The 21,690-nt window shown below is 45.4% G+C and overlaps 1 protein-coding gene across 2 annotated transcripts in view; it reads right to left on the reverse strand.

Annotated features, from left to right (window-relative positions):
• Positions 1-912: 912 nt before the first annotated feature.
• The window catches only part of SEMA3G (semaphorin 3G), a 218,600-nt gene continuing 197,822 nt past the window's right edge, over positions 913-21,690 (reverse strand). For both annotated transcript variants that reach the window (XM_069644006.1, XM_069644007.1), the window contains exons 11-16: positions 14,149-14,380; positions 11,133-11,224; positions 10,963-11,004; positions 10,283-10,508; positions 9,006-9,145; positions 913-7,210 (exon numbers count right to left, since the gene is read on the reverse strand). In XM_069644006.1, the coding sequence (XP_069500107.1) occupies positions 6,707-7,210; positions 9,006-9,145; positions 10,283-10,508; positions 10,963-11,004; positions 11,133-11,224; positions 14,149-14,380 (1,236 nt within the window). In that variant the 3' untranslated portion in view covers positions 913-6,706. The remainder of the gene's footprint in view (positions 7,211-9,005; positions 9,146-10,282; positions 10,509-10,962; positions 11,005-11,132; positions 11,225-14,148; positions 14,381-21,690) is intronic.

The following is a 21,690-nucleotide window of genomic DNA, read 5'->3' on the forward strand; positions in this document are numbered from 1 at the left end:
CAGCTGGCATATGTAAAACATGTTGTTTATTCTTATTTTCTCAAAGGGCACTTTCATTTTATGCAAAGTAGCAAGTAGTTTGCATTGGTGCTATTTGGCCTCCGCCCGTTCTCACGGGTGATTTCTGGGCCGGCTGAAGATGTCAGTAGTATGTTAACACCTGTAGGTCTGGCTTTATCCAGCAAAAGCACATTTAAAGTGACATGGCTTTTAGCTTGAGAAGAATGGTGCCTCTTTAGGACATATGTGCATACTATGAGCCCTTCCTTGCATGGGGCAAATAGCTACAGATCATCACAGGACAGGCAAGCTGAACCACCTTAAAAACGATTAAGCATACTGGGCCTGGCTTATTTGTTTACAGAATTAAGTTGATTTACTTGCTGATTGAATTTCAGAAAGGGATTTATTTACAGACAGACATTTATTTGGAAACTGGCCAGAGAGGGGGAATGGAGTTTTATTTACAGTAGGTAGACTGGATGCAAACAACACTACTTGAGAGCATTCTGGGTGGCCCAAAGAACATGTTTAAAGGGCACACGATGTATTGTTTGTTTGGGGCAGGTGCCCCTTGCCTAAGTCACCTGCCAATCGCAGCACAATTTGGCCATGAGTTCACGACCAAGCCCCCACCACCCACTTGAAGCACTGGATTTAGATATTGTCCGGTCACTGATGTGGTGGATCTATAAGACACACACACACACATTCTATATGTGCAGTTGTAGAAAGCATTACAATCTCAGTGTCCCCAGAATCACTCTGCCGACTGTGCCAGTCCGAAATGGAGTAAGCCCGGCCGCGACCAGAGCCAACCCAAATCACTCAAGGGCTTGGCAAGGCATCCTTTTCTCCACGGGTGAGGAAGGGTCTGGTTATTTGTTAACCTGAGTCAGAATGAAAAACACATTTTTGTTCAATAAATATATTTAAAATAGGCACATACAAAATACCAGACTGGTGCAACCAAAGAAAATGTACATATTTACAGGCGGTTGACATTTCACCTATGTGGGATACAAAGAAGCACTTTACTTTGACATTGAGACCTAAAGTCTCCAAGCAACCTCCCAAGACCCCTCATTTTGAAGAGGGGATCCTCTTTCTAAGACAGATTCTTCAGACATTGAGCTGATGGAGCATCTCTGTGGTTCAGCGAATTCCCTCATAAACACCTGCACAACTCCACCAAATCCCTTTCTTAGGCCTATTCGATCCGCTACATGATCTTACTTTGTACGTAGATGTGAAATGCCCTGGGAATGCACATATTTTAGCAGTCCCTTGGTTCTTTATGAGAATGCTTTTTTGAATGCTGTCTTTCCCAGTGATGCCTTCCTAATATCACCTTTTCCCTTAAGGCCGAGGTTGCCAAGTGCTTCACAGGAGGGGGTCAGGGGGTACCCCCTGAGACTCCACTGCTCTCCCACTCCTGCCCACTGCCCTACCCAAGCCTACATGGTTTGATCCTCTTAACACTTTCCCCCTTGTACTCCATTATGTCAGTCTCCTGCAAGAAGTCCCTTTTGAGGAGGGGATTTTACAGAAGACATCTTCCATAAGATGTGTTCTCATGTTATCGTCTCATTTTTCATGGTTGTGGTTTAATACATTTATGAGGTGTACATACAAGAGTGCGCTTGTGTTATCATTGTGAAGTGGTGCCCCCACACAACAAAGTAGAGCTGTTAGGTGTACATGAAATAAAATATACTTAGGATAAGGTACAGGATAACCCTAGCGGTTTCTTGTATCTTCTCTGAGGCCCGTGGGCCACTTTGCCCACGGGTCACCTTTCCGCATAAAATGACCCATGGTTGTAAAAAAAGAAAACGACAATGGTTACAGGGAGTCTACTGTGCACCGTGGAGCCCAATTGACCCGCATATTGCGTCCCAGAGAAGCCTACCAGTCCTGCACCACTGTCACCCCACCCAGGGAGGAAAGAAACAGCTTCAGTTGGATGTGGCACTGTGTGCAGTTGGGCCCGGAAGGTGGTGGTGATGGTGAACAGGTGGGGATGGAGGTCATGAGCGATAGAGGGGAGCCGGCAGAGGTGAGTGAGGGATGCCACACAGTGAGCTGGATCCATGGTATAGAATTCTGCCGACAGGAAGCCTTTGGAATGGTTATCTCGATCCGTCCGGGAACTGAAGAACCTAACAAATCTGGTCTCCTTGAAAATGTGTGCATGTTAATGTACACGGATACGTGCTGGAGCTTCTACAAGTACCAGGGCCAATGGATTTACCTTGACACCAAACCCACTGGTGACGGCATAGGGAGGATGAAGACCCCCTGGGTTGTAGGGAGATTGGTTTGGATCATGGACCTACTGGCCTCATATGTCTGGACACGACGGCTTTCTAAACGGGTGTACTCACAGGCAATCATTTGCATATGGGGCATGAAAATGTGGGGAAAGGACTGGATTCCCTGTTCACACCTAGAACGTGATTCAAGGGCTCTCTGCACGTATGCAAGAGGGCATCGGATTTGGCCGTGAGAAGGCAGAATGAACCAGACAAGTTGGATTGATGACCGCGCAATTGGAGTGTCAGCCTATGGCGGAGTAGAGTGAGCTTGTGCTCTCATGGATAATGGTTTACATCCTCTGTGTTTCTGAGATGTTCAAAATAGGGGTGCGTTTGACCATTTTGAACACTCTGCCTGAGATCACAGCTATATTCAATGGCAGGTCTTATCTCCTGCAATTGTTCTATGAGGCCCACCTACCTTTAATGACTTGAGAGTTCATTTCTGGTCAACGCTTTGATGATGGTTTTTGAGAACTCCAAATCTGATCCTCATTGGCGAATAAATCCACCCTCTGCCATTGGCACTGTTTTACAGAGTATATCAGTGTCTGCTACATGTTGTCCCAAATGGCCTGCATAGCTCTGCATAGCTATAAGGCTTTGTATTTTCAGACCCATTTCATCCCACTGGCCAGATTCCCCTGCAGATCCTCAGAGCATTGCCTGGGTACTCAGCTACAGGTGCGCCGCCGGGTATTGCTGGAGCAGGACCTTTCAAGTGTGGTGCCATTCCTCTGAAATTGACTGCCAAGTGCCATCAGATCCAAACCCAGCGTTCCCTTATTACCTGTGACATGTGCAAAACCCACCTTCTTGCTATGATTCAAGTGCTACAAAATCTCCCTCTGCATTAAGACTAGTAAATGACCTGAGAAAATACATTCACATTTTGATACTCGAGATTACATTGCTCTGGTTCCCATGAGAAATTAGCTCAAAAAAGAGATTTTAATCAGGGTTCTTTGTGATTTTTTTCAGTACCAATCCCCGTTTTAGCAGAAAGGTCAAATCGTATATAGGTCAAGAGAAAAAATGTCCACTAACACCAACACCCCACAATATTCCACGAGGCCAGTGTTGTAGCCAGTGGAGGATCGATTTGCTCCAACTTTTCCCCCCTGTGCTCTCCATTAACGCAATTAATTCCAGATCATATACGTTATTAAAGCACGCCCTCCTCACAGATGATCTAGGGTTCCTCGTCTCAGTTTTCTAAAGGTGTTTATGTTCTCTTCAATCATTCTGGAATCGGGCTTTGAGACTGGCATCTGGAGCAGGGGGTGGTGTAGTCTTAGTACCAACTATGCAGAGCTCTGCAATCTTTGGGTGTCCAAATGTTTCGGACTGCAGCTCCCATCAGCCATGGAATGCACAGTCAAGGGTGAGAGATCATAGGAATTGCAATCCAAAACATCTGGAGAGGCAGAGGTCGCGGGGCCCTTAACTATGAGAAAGTCAAAGTCTTCCTTGAAATAATATGCATTTACACATAAGGAGGCTAGGTCGGGTCTTGAGATGGCGGTCCAAATTATTTTAGTGCAGTGCACCCTGAACACCTATGTATTTTGCCTCTGTATTTTTTCCTCCTGTAAACATCATATTTATTACGTTGTGAGATGGCTCACCTTCGATGTGAAGCATAGCTCGCTTCTATAAGTATTTTGGGACATTTCCAGGGGAAGGCCTAGCAGACTGGTCACGATGATGTGTGCCTGATCTGTTTCTCTGTTGGGAGATAGTGGGATACTGTCCATGCCACTGTGACGTGCTCTGACTTACTGAGATTGCGGCGTAGCCTGGTTCATTTATTATGGATGCTCTACAATTTGGTAATCCCTTTTATATGTTCTATCCACATAAATTATGCTGCACTAGTCTAAGTGTGCCAGTATCATAGTCCAGTAGGCAGCACCCTCCTGAGAATCAATCCTGTGTTGAATATTGATGTGCTGAAAAGTGGCTATGACCTGAAATTGGAGGCAAACTAAACAGAAATATTTATGACGATCCTCGCAGGGTTTCGGGCCACTGCCAGCTATTAAGCTAATTAATGACTGTCTATTCCTCCTGCCTTTACTGGTCACAGTTTTAGATCCATTGAGACACAGATCAGCCCAGCCAGAAGATGATGTGTCTAGCCATTTTGAAAACGTGATGTTTTGGTTCTTTGTCCGATCACCAATGGAGCCACAGATCATCTGCATACATTTGGAATTGCACTTCATGATGCGCGATTAGCTAGACCAAGGCCCTCATGTAGAGGGCGAAGAGCCGCGAAGCCTGTGAAGACCCTTGAGGGACGCATGTGGTGCTTTAGGAGCATGTGAATTTGACCAAATTCTGACTGCAGTCAGAGATGAGTGATCTTATGCATTGAAGGCTTGTTACTCTGAGCCCCACCCAGTGTTGCAGACATACGAGTGGAGATTTGAGGTAATGCAACCTTCCTCGTTAGTACACTAATTAATAGTCAGTACCATCCAATCAAGGGCAGTAGTCATTTCTAGAGAGTATCACTCATTGTGGGGACATGGTCTTTATTAAAAGGGTGACGCCATTGCCATGGGCCTTGAGCAATACCGGAAAATCAATTTCACATAACGGAGGAGATCGCACTCTGTCTGCTGGCAGATTGCTGCTGGTATTCCAAAAGAGGCTTACCCATTATAATAATCTCTCCCTAACCGGATGAATGTCCCATTCACATTAGGGAACTGGTGTCCACCATCGGATGGCAGAGCCGCTCAATGGACACTCTACAACCAATGGATTGCAGGTTACTCACTCTCATTCACTGGAGGCGGGCCTTGTGTTTTGAAATGCAGTTCTGTACAGTGTAAGTTGCAGCTCTTTTGAGGGCAATGTCTCTCACCAAGAGGGTGCATCTCTCTTTGGAGGGGCTTCCACTCAATGAAGAGTTTTGTCACCAGACGAAAAGCAGCCTGACCTATTGGAGGTTGGTGTAACTTCATGACTGACACTTTCACTCATTTCATGTTTGCGTTGATTGAAACCCCATTTCAATTTTTGAGGAGTGTACCTTATACTAAATAACAATCTCACTTTGTGTAGTGCCATCCTACTCATTTTAAATTCCTTGGCTAGTGATCTCTCTCATTGCAACTTTTTTCAAATCCCTCTCACATTTAAGCACCATCTGACTGACTGAAGTTGTCTAACATGCTGAATTTCCTTTCCATTGTTTAAAGGGCCAGTCAAATGAAGATTCTTGTACTGCACGGAATGTCCTCGCCATTTGTAGGTCGTCGCAACCATCCAGTAGTCCTCTTCAATGAATAGCCAGCCAGCTCACTCCTACCAGTGACTTTGTCCACTTCAAAGGTTGACCTACTCAAAATGAACTATTTCACTCACTGGAATGCCATTTCAGTTGCTAAAAAATGATATTTCCCGTGTTGCAAAGATGTGTTACCTATTGGAGAACCTCTCGCTTGTGTAGAGCTCCACTCAATCCCTTATCTGTCGCGTCATTAACGCCCACGCTCTGTCTCCCTCATGGCCTCAACTGCTGTTTGCTTGCAGGCCCATCACTTGCAGGAACCATCTCCTTGGATGATTCATTCTAAGGCTCACCATTGGCATGCAAGCTCACCACCGAAAGCTATTCCAATTCTGCATTGCACACACATCTCATATACATGCATGGCCATCCAATAGACATAGACCCCATTCAAAAACACCTATGTCTACCACGTATGACCGAATCCTTGGACATACATTCACATATAAAGCCATCTTCCTGTGGGTGTGCCATCTTCCTGTGGGTGTGCCATCTTCCTGTGGGTGTGCCGCAATTGCAGGACTTGCTGCCGTCAAAGGACTGGAAAGTGGAGGTTGCCACTATTTTCCGGCTACTACTATTCTAGTGGCGTTGGGGTGCACCATTGTTTTGCTCTGTTCACCACTATTCCTCTGTAATCCAGTAGAAAGCCAAGGCAAAAATCCAAAACATAGTAAGAGCATTCAGAAGTGACGCGCTACGGGAGGGAGGAAGAAGTCTCTTTTAGACGTTTCACGTCATGACCGACGGGACAATGCAGGCAGAGGGGGCGGGCGTGTAGCTTTTGAAAGGAACAAGAAAGCATGATGCTTGATCTGAGGGAACCATGTCAGAAGACATATAGTAGGGGGGGAACGTTTCCACAGCAACCAATTACTGCTTTCACGAACCAAGTCAGTCGATGGGGGGCGCCTGCATCCAAAATGCCCTCCCCATACAGTAGTGATTGATGTCACCAGTAAGAAATGTCCTTGACAAAGGGATGGGGCGCAGCAATGCGATGCCAAGTGCAAGGCATTGCGCTCCCCTCCTACAGTACTCTTGTTTTTTCTGCAGTCCTGATGTTCTTATTGTTTATCCATTATCATTTGCCACCCTTATCAGATGCATCCCTCTGTGTATTTGTAGCTTGCCGGGGCATCCTGTTTCTCTCACTGGAAGTTTTCGCCCGGCCTTTCTTACCACCCTCTGTGCCAAGCGAGTTTCTGATCTTCGGCGGCTTGCTTTTCTTGCGCTGTTTGTCACTGCACCACACCCGCTCGCAGTACTCATCCACCCGCTGCAGGTTGGCATAGCCTATCAGCTGCATGATTTCCTTAAACCAGGCCTTCTGCCCATGTGAGGGGCGGTGGTGATGCATGGAGCACGGGGGGACCCTCTGCACCAGGGCCCCCTCCTCCTCATGGTCCGCTCGCTGGAAGATGTCGGCCAACTGATCGCTCTCAATCACCTCCAGTGTGATCTTGGTGACCGTCTGGACGAAGCCGTGCTCCAAGGTTTTGCAGTAGTAGGTTCCGCTGTCGAGGCGGAAGATCCGGCGGAAGAGGAGCCCTTGTTCGGTCTTCAGGATTCGCTCGTCTGTTTTCACCTAGAGGAAAAACCAAAGCGTCACAAGGTATACGCTAATTTCACCAAGCATTCTCGCACAAGTACTGTACTCATAATCTGTCTCCCAAGATAAGGAATAACAAAAGCTCCCCTGTCTCTCGCCCCTATCCATGCCTCCTCCAGTGACTGTGTATTTTTCTGACTTGCACTATGAACTTACGACTCCCTTTGACCAACGCTATTTTCCCACCCCCATCAACAGCCTTGGATAACCTCTGAGATTCAGACCCTCAAAATAAGCATGCACCGTGACTTGATTGACATTGATTGAATAACATGCTACCATTGTTTATGGCATAATCAAGAGAGCCTCTTGAATCAAGCGGTGTAAACTCCACTGCTTGACAGAGGGAATCTGCAATCATGTATTTAGAACCCCTGCCTCTTAGATTCCAAGGAACAGTCTATTACCCGGATGTAAGAACACAACTGAAGGTGATCCTTGCTTGAAGACATTTTAGCTGGTGGCATCCAGGATTGACCTGAGTTCATACATGTGCATATGATGATTGCTGCTGTTATTATTAGTATGTTTATTGAGCGGGGACCTAGCTTCGAGAAGCAACGGAGCTCTTGGGAAGTCATGGGGGAAGTACCAGGCGAGGGAAGCCGATTGCAAGGCATCAATACAAGGAAGCAGAGAGCTAGCAACAGGGGATCCGGTGGGTGGGACATTTGGTAGGAAGGGATCTAAAAGCATGCAGGGGAGGAATAGCGGCGTGGGGGGCAGATCGCCAGTGTCAGGTTAGTTGGGGATTATATGGTATAGCTTCCATTTTGGGGCAAGTTTGAATTCAATTTAGTTTTTTGCATTTGAAATAGTTATATTTCTTCATCTGTTCTCGACCTTCCCTTTGCAACAATAAAGAATAATGTAATTGAAATGACTAGCGGAACTTAAGTGGAAAAAGAGCGTTGGCTCATATCATATGACTCTAGCGCCAGCATCTGTCATGGCCCCATCCGCTCCCCACCCACCGCACCACTGGCGGTCACTCAATAACACACCTTTCACATAAGGTGGGATAGAATGATCTACACACGACATGGGGCCCTACGATGTGGTTTAAAATGCTAACCTTCAAAGGAGGCGGGCCAGTGCCATGGCCCTTGGGATGAAGTGGTTTTAGGTGAGCTGTCTGCAATGTGGGAAGCCTTAGCTTGTATGAAAACGAATACTGTGGTCCTCTTGGCTCAAGTGAAAGAGATCTCCACAACATGTGTTTTTCTTCTTATGACTGAAGTACTCCTGTTCTTAGAACTTCATTATCGCCTTATGGGGGCTACCATGTTGGAAGGGGCTCCTAGTTTTCAGGAGGGGGCTTTTGGTTGTGGTGAGGTAGTCCAGGTTTGCACAGAATCATTAGCGGCAAGGTGGTTCTTGGCAAACTTGAGCTGCTACATCACAGCTGCAAATGGGGGCACCAGGATTCTAGCCACGAATAAACTTGCGTTGGAGTTCCAGTTCAAATAGGGCACCCTGAATAACCAGGTGGTAAGAGGGGCAATTATATAACATGTTGACATATTAGAGGGATCTGGCTTCTGCCCGTGGGTGGCACCCCTTTGGCCTCTGGCACGAGATGGAATGATATTGACAGTCTAGAAACCTGACCTGTCATAAGGTGCATAGCCCACTAGTATAAACAAAAAAGTGATTTAAAAGCCAGATTTGTTTCATGGGTCACAAATTAAATTGGATAATGTATAGGACAGCCTCATGAAAACAAGGAACAAGTGAGCAGACCAAGGAATGCAAGTGCCCCATGTCTCACCTCGTCCCTTCGGTCTTCATTGGGCCTTTGCACGAACCACTTGACCATGGCCTGCGGAGACTTTGGGGTGCATTCCAGGAAGGTGCTGTTCATCTCGGCACCATAGATGATCTTCTCCTCCCCGCTTTCATTATCATCTTCTAATGCAGGATAGACAAGGTAAGGCTTGCTCAGATCGGAGCGCTCATTGAGAATGGAATCAAACACATTTCCAAACCTAACATCCATCACATGAAGAATGATAGGGAAAGACCCTCGTGCATGTACCCCTTAACGTACAAGGAATGAAAAGTAGACACATTCCGCTGTTGCTTACAGGCTGTCTACCATGATCTACCATGAGAGGCAGCAGCCAGGGTTCCTCCCTGATGCTTACTTAAGCTGGCAGCATCGCTCCCCGCATGGTGTTGGGAGGTGGGTGGGACCATGACATGGGATTAGGCAAAGACAGACACCTTCTTCAGTAATTACACACGCATGCGCAGATGCAACAGTGACAGCATTTGGAATTAATTGACTGAGGCCAAATGATAGCACTGTAAGTCTCTGGCGGGGTGGGGGGGAAAACTGCAGAGCAGGTTAGTTCTTAAGTGCGATCTTCAGCCAGTTCCTAATTTCTGGAGATAGGAAATGCCACTGATGTGGAGTTAAGCGGGTGAAGGAGCAAATGCAGAGGCAAGACAGGGGGACAGGGACTGGATAGGTTGCTCAGTGCTTGGAACCATAGAGTCTGATTGGGTAAGTAAGAGTGAGCAAATGTAGCCAGCTTGGTGGCAGGGCTACTTATATTTATGGGTTCATCTGCCACCAGGCCCTGGGAGAACACAATTATATAATTTGGAACAGGTTTGCCCAGGGTTAAAGGCAGTGCCTGGCTATTGGGGCTTTAGGTTCAGTCAGGCCATTTGCAGGAATGCACATGTTGTTCTGTAACTGTTATGTTGCCAAACTACAAAACACCTGCTGAAGGGTGTCAGCAAACAGAGTTACAGGTTTGCACTATAGTTCTCAGCGTGGAACATTATGGAAGTGAGCTCTGTTGAGCGGACCTCACTTTCAGCGACAGAATTACCATCTTCATTTTATTTCAAAAATCAAAAAGACCCAGGCTAATACATCCTCACATGACATTCCATCATAATGGCAGAGGGAGGAGCCAACATGAAAGTGAGGGAACAGGCAAAGGAGGAAAACAGACACCACGCGTTAATAAAAAGCCATCTCGCACCCTCGGCTTCTGTATTCCAACGCAATCAAACCCTTGACAGATAACTCACGGGTGAGATTCTGGTCCAGGCACTGGTGAGCTGGATTGCCATTCCGTATATCTTGCCGGCGGAAGCGGCGTTTGCTCGAGGGCTGGAAACGGGTGCAGGAGTTCCCATCCCAGGCACAGTAGGGGTCCCTGGCCAGGCAGCATTCAGCGCATGCCGTGCCATAGGTCTCGCAGTGGTGCAGCCTCACCTGTGCCACCCCTGCTCGTGACCCCACATACAGCGTTTGCTAAAAACAAAAGTGGGCATGGGTCAGAAGTATGCTCATGGCAGTGACATCTCTCCATGTCTCTTGATTTTGCATTTACCATATCTGCCTCTTGCTGTTTTACCCCATTCATTCTTTTTTGCCTCACTGTTCATGTCTGTGTAACCCACAGCCAATCTTTCCCCTGCTTTTTATCTCTGTTCCGTACGCCTGTATCTCTTCCTTATGCATCTTCTGGTCTTATTTGATGCCCCCTCCATTTCTAAGACTCTTTTACTCTCCCCCTCTGTCTCCCCTCTCTCTTTCTTAATCTCTCTCTCTTCTCTTTCTTTCTGTTTCTGTTTCCCTCTTTCTCTCTCTCACTCTTTGCCTCTCTTTCTCTCTCATCTTACTCTCTTTTGTCCCTGTCTCCCCTGCACTTCGTCTCTCTCTCTCTCTCTCTCTCTCTCTCTCTCTCTCTCAGGAACATACTTACTCGTTTCACCGAGATTTCCATGGCAGTGATGGGTATTGGAGTCTGCAAGAATTGGAAAGACAAAGATTCAGATGGAAAAGGACACAATCTTCCCGCCTTGGAATGTATCACTCCGCCACCCCGCTACCCCATTCATCACCGACATGCAACGTGTGCAATGTTTCGCTGACCTTAAAAACTTGCATCTCCTCCAGGGTCACTACTTCCGCTTCCACAAAGTTGCCTTTCTGCAGAGCAATCACCTTCAGAACCGAACCCGAATCTGGAGGGAGAAGGTGGGATGTGAGCCAGAGACCACCAAGGACCTGCGTCCAAGTCAAAGCGGCGGCGTTGCACGGGGCACGGGCTTCAGAAAGGGGGTGCAACATCTCCACCCAATTCTAGTTGACACTGAATGAAATCTAGCTCTGGCGTGACATCTTTCAACCCAATTACTTAACTCTACAGCCGAAATAGAGGTAGTCCTTTGAGCATACAAAGGAATATTATGGGCTGTCCATTGGCAAGGTGTGCTGTGCTCTGAAAGTTCACACATCCTCTGAGGCAGGATCTCAGCTTGGGAACTCACTTCCTCTAAATGCTAATAGGTGTAATATTAATAATACTATCGGGTTTTAATACAGCATTGTGTATACTGCTACTATTTGCTGTAACAATGCTGTTGTCATTAGACAATTTCATGGTTCTCTATGTGTTAAAATTAGTGTTTGTAGAGGTCTTTCTAGAAATGTAGGGCACCCTTGCTTTCTCCCGTTATATGAATGTATTGGTTTATATGTGGGGTTAAAGCCTAGTTTTGGCAACAGGCTGAATTTCGTATCCAGCCTCTTCTAAATTGAAGCCAATGGATGGCAGCACTTAGTGGGTACTCCACACTGGCAGAGGTTGCACCGGCACTACCTCCACGGGAGGAGGGCAAATGACAGACAACGTGCTGTTGGGTGAGCCCGGCAGATTTCGGGGGGCCCAGTCAAGGAGAGGCTGGGGGAAGGCAGTAGCGGCACATAAGGGGCGATTCAGTTCCTTCTGTAAAGTACAACATATGTTAAGGTAAGAAAAGGCACTATGTTGGCGGCATCGTGCTGCCACCGCATAAAGATGCAGGGACGAAAGTAAAACATCTCATCCCCATCAGCCAGTTGGACTCTAGAAAGGGCGCTCGTGTAAAGCGTAACTGAATGATGGTCAATGACGAAATGGACCTCTACCCTGCCCACAAATCATGGCCTTACATCATGGTGGTGGCATCTTTCATGACAGGGGATCTTTTGCCTAAAATGTCGCAAATGTGGGTTCCTGGGGGCCTCTTATCAAGGCTTATTGAGTGTCATCCTGATAGCGGAGACATTAGCACGTGAGGTTAACCTTTTAATGGTGTCAAACAGGGCTGCATCCTGGCCACCATTTTGTTGGACTATCTGATCTCTGATTTGCCTCAATATTAGGGAACTGTTTGATAAAAAGGGCCACGGTGCTCAAAGGTCAGCTTTTATTATTATGGTAGTTATTGAACGCGGACCTGGCTTCGAGAAACAACATAGCACTTTACAGAGTTATACAACAGTACTGATGCATAACGGATCGCTTTTCAGAGGCAACAACAGAACACACCGGCGGGTGGGATACAGAGGAGCACAGCTGTACCGGTTGGTGGGGAGGAGAGGCTTCCTTCCTTGACGCTAGAATGTCGAGGTTTTTGAAGATGTTCCATGGTGGAACAAGTTCTCTCTCCTTCAGGTGCTGCCCACTACTGGCCTGAGTGTTTGGTTCTACTGAACCTACAACTTTTACCCTGGAAATGCCGCCCTGCGACAGAGAGCTGAGTGAATGCTTTTCCCACAGCAGGATGTGTGAACTCTGGATCAGTAGAGACTAGTCCAACAGGCACAAGCTACTGTGCACGAGTTTTGCTTGCTTTACCGGAAAAAGAGAAACGCGCTCGCCTCCCATTTGTACACTTTATTATTAACCCCATATTTACTCATTCTAGCCAAGAACACTGGTTTTCAGTTGTGCTTTCAGGCAGTAGATGGGTTTTAAAGGTGCAGTGAGTGGCAATGTTACTTCGCAACAGTGTATATGTCAATGCATGCCATCGGTTTATTGATTTTTATATAAAATGTTGTCAAGGTTGGTAAATTTGCTCAAAACACACAGTCAAATCCAAATTGGCTCTCATTACGAGTTTGGCAGTAGTTCTGCAGTATTTCTGCCAAATTACTGCCAACATCGATTACCATTACCGCCATTTGTTCCCGTGGGTTTACCGTGGGATTGCAGGTGGCGGCATGGCAGTGTAAATCACAATTTCTGGAATCCATAGGGTTGGTGGAACTCCCACCGGCTGTAGATGCGCCGCTGTGATTCCGCTGAAAATTGATGGTAGGTGGTCAGATTTACCTCCTTTCTGGAGGTAAATCTGCACCCCACCGCCAATCTGTAGTTTAGGTGGTCTGGGCATGATGCGGGAATGCATATATATTTTTGATTATGTCCCATTTTCTGAGACAATAACATTTTTGAGTGAACTTCCCCTTTAACAGTTATATTCAGAGTTGCTTTCTAAAGTTGGTAAATTGTGACATATTGGGTGGGAAAAAAGTGGGTGGAGTTGCTTAGTGACTTCCGCCTTTGGAGAAATTAAATGGAAACACACTTTGCTTCTCCTCTCATAGCTTGTAAAATAGCTCCGCGGGTTGAGTGTTTCCTGCTATGATCTGTGTGTGATGTGCAGATCCCGGGTTCGAATTCTGGCAATGCCGACTCATCCTTTCATCCTTTCGAGGTCGATAAATGATCATGTAAAATGCTTTGGTGAAAGCGCTATATAAATAAGATATCATAATAGCAGGAGAAGGCAAGGGGTATCACTACATATTATCCTCACCAAAAATATCGCCATATATATGGTCGTCAGGAACAGTCATAATTATTTGGGGGGATAATTTTTGGTGTTTTTGGGAACAGAGGCAGCAGGGTTGTCCCCCGCTCCTTTATAATTAATGCTGGGGTTGCAGGGGTGTCCCCTGCAGATTCCATGCCTTAACATCGCCGCAGAAATATGGCGATATTTTTGTATGGCAATATATTTGCTGGGATATTAACACATGGAACTAGGCAAGGTAGGAAATCTCTGAATCTATTGCTTGCTTGCATTTGTACTTATTCCCTCCAGGGCTCACTCACCTGTCCCTATGAACATGACATCGTACTGCCCATCCTCAGCCTCCACCCGGTCCACCACGAGCTGTTGCAGGCGGTAAGGCAAGTTGGTTTTCACAAGGACTGGCTTGCCATTCAGTGGGTGCACACTCCTGTACATGAGAGGGTGGGAGCGGGCAAAGTGGAGCACTTCATCCGGGTAATCCTTGGTGCTGCGGTATTGTCTGCTGGGCTGGTTTGTGATTTTGCTGGGGCACTGTAGAATAAAAGCATTTGTCAGACACTGGGCGAGGGGCATTATCACAAGTGTACAAAGTATTATCCTTCATGAGTTTATTAATGGATGGGTGGAGAATATCTTATGGAGAGTATCTCACTTCTCGGATCGGGGAGCTTCGTTCACAGATACAGAGCCTCTAGCCTCAATGATTGAGTTGTCCATGAAATAAGAAGCAGTGGCTGGTTTCCTTCAATTTTACACCCGAGTCATTGAGGAGTTTTCTACACATTAAAAATACCAGATTTGTGCCTGAATATCCACAGCAGTTCCAGATCTCTAATGAGTGTTACACTCACTAATCCATTTTCTGTTAAAATATCACCTTTCCACCTAACCCTTTAAATGTCATGTGTTTGCCCAAGAAACACGGGATCTACATATGTGCCCGAGGTACCTAAAACAGCTAGCGTGGCACCCCAAGGGGCATGGAGCTAAAATGCTTAGTTTCTAAGAAAAGAAGTGCCTGGACCCAAATATTTTCTAGCACTCCTGTGACACTGCAGGCAGGCAGTTCCTTATCTCTGCTGCCACCATCCATAGCTGCTGCCCACAGTGTCGACATATTTGGAGTTACACTACAGCTCAAAACTGCTCATTGTGGTTGATGAATGCACTGACTATCACCACTTAATAATTAAAGTGAGTCTGAGACAATAAGGGCTGGGGATTTACAACAAGTGGCTGAGCCCTGGCAAACACCCCCACAAATGAAGCACTGCAGAGCTATCTGTTTTAGGTCCTCCAGGAATGTAGGCTGAGCTGATTGTGTAAACGGAAGAAAGCTGTGCACTTTAAAGATTAGGTTGTCCCTCTCAAATACCCTAGGAAGTAAGGGGCATCCCGGTGTTAATATCTCTATATTTCTTTAAGGTGCAGCACTTAGGGGGGCAATCACACTGTCTTTTTAGAAGGATCTACAAAAATTCAGTCTTTCATTGTTCAAAGTGAATGTTTCAGATCAATGATACAAAGGCAGAGATACTGTTGTCATGCCAACTGGAATCGTGCAATTATTTTGCCCTTAGGTAGAGAACACCACCACAAAATGCTGGCTGGTGACAGGAATCAATATAGGAGCATTAAACAGTCTTATACTTCTCGGGTACGACTGGCTCAGGTGGGTGGCACAGGGGTTCTGTGTTGTCTGCTATTCAGTAGATCAGTGGCTGGCGCAAGGTTCTACGGTCTTATTTTATTTTAATGAAGGTATCTCAAACGTTCAAAGAGGTCCTATCACCAAGCGTCAAAAGCACCACAGACTTTAAATAGTCTGAAATTTGTATACAAATGTCAGATTTAGGCCAAATAATCTCAAACCCAAAAAACCTTGAGGTCAGAGGCAAAGGGTAATAGTGCATTTTGATATTGGGGCTGAAATCTCGGTTTACATCTGCTGTGCTCTGCAGTCTTTCGTCTCCCACACATAACTTGTTTAGAGATTTTAAAACACGTTTACTCAACCTTCCATTTTAAAGTGGGCCACACCGGAGATTGGCAATGCACAGAGCTGTTTCACTTACAGGAAGTGAAGACCCAGGATATTGGCTGGGTACCTCCTGCTTTTCTCCTCCAGGAAAGGATGGCTCAGGAGCATTTTGCGCTGGGACTGCAAATGTTGGCAGTGGGATACACAATTGTTCACCTCTTGGGCTGGATGAGCCAGCGGATTTGGACGTGGAAATCAATTTGGGGATTTCATGGGCTACACAGCTTGGCACACGTATTGGACACTGTCTTATACCTGTGGCTGGATAGCACCGAGGACTGGCCCGGGGTGACATAACATGTAACCCACAAGACTGGCTTCTGCCTTTGTGGAGCATTTTGACAACCATAATTAAATTGGAGGATTAACCCAAGTTTAACAAACAATATTCCTCGGACTCCTGCCAAATGCATGAGAAACATTCCTGCAGATTAAGGGAAGAGTACAGCCAAAAGAACCCTTGCTCTCATGTTTGATAGTGTGCTAAGGGCACCCTTTCCGGGGAACACAGGTGGTACAATCAAATAAGCAGAATACATAAACACAGTAAAGGAACATTACAACCACACCCAGACCCTCCAAAACATAAGAAAAGGTTTAATACAAAACGAACACTACAATGGCCCTCATTAGCACCCAGGCGTTAAGGGGTTTACGGCGCCGTAAGCAGGCGTTAAAATCACCATCCCGCAAAGGGACCTTGGTGCTAATTACGCCACCGTAATTTACGGTGGCGTAATTAGCGCCTTTCCCCATTCCCATTATGCCCTATGGGGCGAAAATGGGAATGGGGAAGGGTAAAATGGGAAATGGGGATTTACCGCCCCACTCACCTTGGAATGGGGCGGTAAATCCGCCAAGCACCATGGCGTAAACGTAGTTTACACCATGGTGGTAAGGGTACAACCCAGGCGGTAACTTACCGGCTGGGTCGTAATGAGGCCCAATGTCTAGAAGAGTAACTGTAATACTTTAACACACTATGGCCCTCATTACAACCTTGGCGGAGGACCATGGTGCTATTAGCACCATGGTTCATGCCACTAAGGTTGCAATTCCGCCATGGTGGATGGCGGAATTACCGCCCCATTCCAAGGTGAGTGGGGCGGTAATTCCCCATTCACCAATGGCCCCTTCCCCATTCCCATTTTTGCCCCATAGGGCATAATGGGAATGGGGAAAGGCGATAATTACGGCACCGTAAATTACGTTGCCGTAATTATCGCCAAGGTCCCTTTGCGGCATGGCTTTTAACGGCTGCAAAAAGCAGCCGTTAAAAGCCATCCCGCAAAGGGAACCTTGTAATCAGGCGTTAAGGGTCAGCGCCGTTTACGGCGCCGTAAACCCCTTAACGCCTGAGTCGGAATGAGGGCCTATGTTCTGATAGTATAGAGCATGTCATAGAAAACAGCCTGGCATATTTCAAGATGCTGTCAATGAGAGGCAACAACTAAGAGTTCGTGAGAATCGCTGCCAAAAGATCTTCTGTCTCCTTTGTGATTTCCTTGAGACCGGTCCTTCCAGGTACTGAGCTGTCATACAGGCAGGGGCAATAGCATTTATGCTTTTCATTTATTGGTGATCTGTAATGCGCACACACAAGTCGTTTCCAAACGCATAAGATAATGAAGGAGAAAGAGAGAGCGGAGGACTGGAGGAAAGTCCTGTACAGGTGGAAGGTAAGGGGAGTCCGGTTAACTAATGGCTGTGAACCAATCACAGCCACAAAATCATGGACAGCAAGTCGGAGACAAGATTGAAATGTGGAGGCGGCAGGGTAACAAATGGAAGTGACAACCTAAAGATGCATGAAACTGTCTAAGACATTACAGAATAGATGCTTCTGTTTCAGAACCAGGGACCAATTGACACAGCAAAGGGGTCATAGAGGCCTTTATAGGAACAGTGTTTGCAAACGTCTAGCACGCCCAGTGTGGTGCATAACTGAGAAAAATCTGCAGTGTCAACAAGTGCAAACTCCAACTTCAATGGCTTATCGGGGAAGGATAGAATGAGTAGAATGAAGCCTACTGATTGTTACAGAGCCTTAGGTAACGTGACATGAGGCGCTTCACAGAGAATAAAGGTGTAACTGAAGTAATTAGAGAAACATGTAATCGAACATGAAGAAATCGTATATGCACAGAAGAGAAAGTAACCTGCTGACTAATAAGTGTATATAGGCAGAAATGCAAGGTAGATGAGACATATAGAAACTTGCTGCTGAGGAAAACATAACGTAGCTGGAGCGGCCATGATGGAAAATGGACGTCAGACTCGTATTAAAACCAATCAGGCTAACTCAGAGACAGAGCAGGGCTGCAGAATCAGGAGACGCTGGAGAAACAGCTTTGTGTGAGGAATAAAAAGGAGTCTGTTGGCCCGGGATCAAGAATGCTACTTCAAGGAATAATTGCAAGGCACGAGGGGAGTCAAAACGATAAGCCATGTACGTAAGACATATTTCTCTTAGATTAAGCAAAGGAGAAAACATCTGCAAGAGCCAAATATTAGACAATTAAAGATGCAGACACCTTATGTAAGGTGGAGTGAGCAAGTCTCCATAGGCCAAAAAGGGTAATGACACCCAACTCAATTGAATCAAATAGCAGTAAATAGAAGGTCTGGATGGATAAATGTGTGGTTTCTTCACACGTGATTCAGAAGTTGAAAACAACGGCTATTCATTAATCCCAAATGAATATAATGATGTGCCTACACTCCCTTGAATATCCCAGAACAGAGAACAGGCTTTGCTGTCAACTACAAAGGAGAAGCCTTGACTGGTGGCCTGACCAATGAGATACGATGGACCAATTGGAAAAGTGGGGAGTAGTCTGACGTTTCTTGCGAAACCTGAGTTTCGTTTTGCTTACGTGCTGCTAACAAGCCAAAAGCCAAGGTTGGGAAAGCATGCCAACCAATCAGAAGGTCTATGTAGCAACATGCTATACAATGTTGCAAAGACCAACCCGCTGCCATTTTTCTGCTATAATCAGTATTATATGTATTAAGAGGTGAATCAGGCCCTGCCCATCAGAAAAGGGTCAGCCAATGAAGTTATGAAGTTATAAACACTTATATATACTATAGGTACGTATGTTCCCTTAATCAATCCCTCCATTGAATAGGTTTTCATTTGCCACATAGGATGATGTCAAAGATGACGCATATCGAGGTATAAAACCATATAATGACACTTGAGTGTGAGTGTGTGAACTACTGCCTGTTATTCGCCAGACTGCCCTGCTTTATTTTTTTGCCAATATGTAGTAGGTCTTTGCCATATTCTTTGAGTCTGTCCGATTATTTGGGTCCAAGATCATTATTGGTAATTCCATCTAGCACATGAGATGCTTCAAGGTGCTAGAGCACATTTTGGTAGCAGTGCAGAGGGTTCTGGTCTAATCGACATAGGCCCAGGTCTAGACTCACGGGCCCTCAATTTATTCTGCCATTAGCCAGAAGACCGTGGAGCTTCCTGTTGAGATCAACGCTGAAATACACACGTGTAAGAAGAATCAGTTGGCAGGTGCCCCTTTGACGAAATTCCTTTCCGGTACCTGCAGGGGCCCCGTGGATTGAAGGTGAACTGGTCGATTGGCGAAGAGTCAATGCCGAGGGACTCAAGCTGAGCCACGGAAGTAAGTAGAGCATTGAAAGTGGCAAGAATAGGGGGAGGAACGGTATTTTAAATATATGTATAGAAGTAACAGGATTTTTGGTGATCAGAAAGAAGAGAAATAGATACCTCGATTCCTGGTTCCAAGAGGGGCGGAAGGGTACACACTAATACACCAAATATAGGGGTATCATTTAAGGATTCCTGAGGCAAGGCCAAAAAGAAGAGTGCCTGTCAAACTAAAAAATGGTTTAAAATGTGAGATGAGATACATTTACTTCAGATAACAAAGGAAGGCGTACGCAGAAAATTTAAAAGTGCACATGTGTATGGGGTTACAAATATGTCATTATAAAACTTTTGTTGTGTCTAGATTAGGCGATATAAAACAATAATCAAAAATGTGATCATCAGATTTTTAAATCAAGAGATTGACACCAATCAGGAGGGTACAAATCAAAGGAGAATGATAAATAAATAAAAAAGAGACTCTGAAAACATCAATAACAAAACAGCAAAAAGGGTTAAAATTGATAGAATGTGTAAACGAAGGGAAAAAAGAACCTCATTGCATAGATTTTTTAAAGTTGTTAAAAAATAGTTTTTTTGGTAATAAGCAGTGATTAATGGTGCCTGCACAAATTAATCAGTGTGATATACTTGATAAAACAAATAAAAGAATAAAAGATCTGGTAAGTATTGACAGTCGAGATCGACATGTCATCATGGGGGACACTCCTCTTTTATACCTATGCAGTACACTGCCGAGATACCCACCCAAGATAAGACAGTATCACGCGGAGTGGGTCAGAGCCAAGACTAATAACACACTCATGCCGTGGCCTCAAGAGGGTTCATTGTCAAAAACAGTATTGTGACATATGACAACATATTTGTATACTACATACAAGGGGAAGAAGTTACAGAAAAGATTGGCCGTTTTAGAGTTGTGGAAAATTAATCAGCGCTAGAAGACGAATCCACCTGAGAAGGAATGGATGCTTGACCAGCATAAGGAGGAGAATAGGAGAATATAACGACTTCTGCTCTTCTTTCCACTCCTGAAAAAACAAATTTCCGCTTCTGTAAACAAGAGGACAGATACTGAGGAACAGGGATTTTATCCTTTAAAGCAATTGAAAGCAGCAGCGAGATATGTTAGTCTGACATATGAGCTACTCGCTTATAACAGTGAGGATAATGTGGACGAGAGCAAAAGTAGAGAACGCAATATATGTCAACACGTGATGAAAGTAAACAGCGTGATGAGAGAAAGGACAGACAGATGGAGATAGAGGAAAAAGCGAGGAGACAAAGAGAAGTGAAAGATAAGGCTAAGGGAGTAACAATAGTACTGAATGAATGGATGGGAGGACAGATATTACTTAAGTTAGATGATAAGGGCATTGATGGGGTTCGAGAAAGGGAAGAAAGAGAAGAGCAGGAAAAGAAAGAAAGCGAACACGAAAGAGCATACAAAGAAGAGAAGGGAAAATAGAGGAAGTGAAAGTAAGAACAAAGAAAGTGTGAGGCAAGGAAAGATAAAGAGAGACTAGAAGAGAAGAAGTGAGAGGAGATAGAAATACAGAGAATGCAAGTATGCAAGTTGCAAAGAAGGCAAGAGGAAGAACAGAAAAGAGATATGCGAATAAGGGAAGATGAGATGAACAGAAGCAGGGGATTAAAGGATGAAGAGATAGATCATCTATTTAATTGAAGAATAGTGCCGATTGATGCACAAGAACGATTTCAGGAAGAGAGAGGGTCACTACAGCCCCGCAGGGAGTTGCAAGGGATACCGACAATACAAACATGGGCTGACGAGCATGAAGCAGAAAATATAGGGGAAGAGGACTGGGGATTTATATAGGTAAATGGGAGATGAAGATGGGACTAAAATCCAAGAGGATGGTGGAGGATCTTTATCGAGGGAAAAGGGGGCGTGTCAGGTGACGCATTAACAGATGAGCATAGAGCATTGTCTTTAAATAGACTAGATCTTGATGATGTCGAAAGGAATGAAAGTGAGCTTAGGGCCCTTTAGGAATGTGCGTATGTAATGGATGGGATCCCATCGAATAACTCTGAGTGCAAATAACTGAACCAACTCAGGAAGATGGCAAAGAACTGTTTAATTAACAATTATCTAAAACAAGGAGTTTACAACGAACATCAATG

This window comes from Ambystoma mexicanum, chromosome 2p (genome assembly GCF_040938575.1).
Source record: "Ambystoma mexicanum isolate Mex_15411 chromosome 2p, UKY_AmexF1_1, whole genome shotgun sequence".
Lineage (NCBI taxonomy): Eukaryota > Metazoa > Chordata > Amphibia > Caudata > Ambystomatidae > Ambystoma > Ambystoma mexicanum.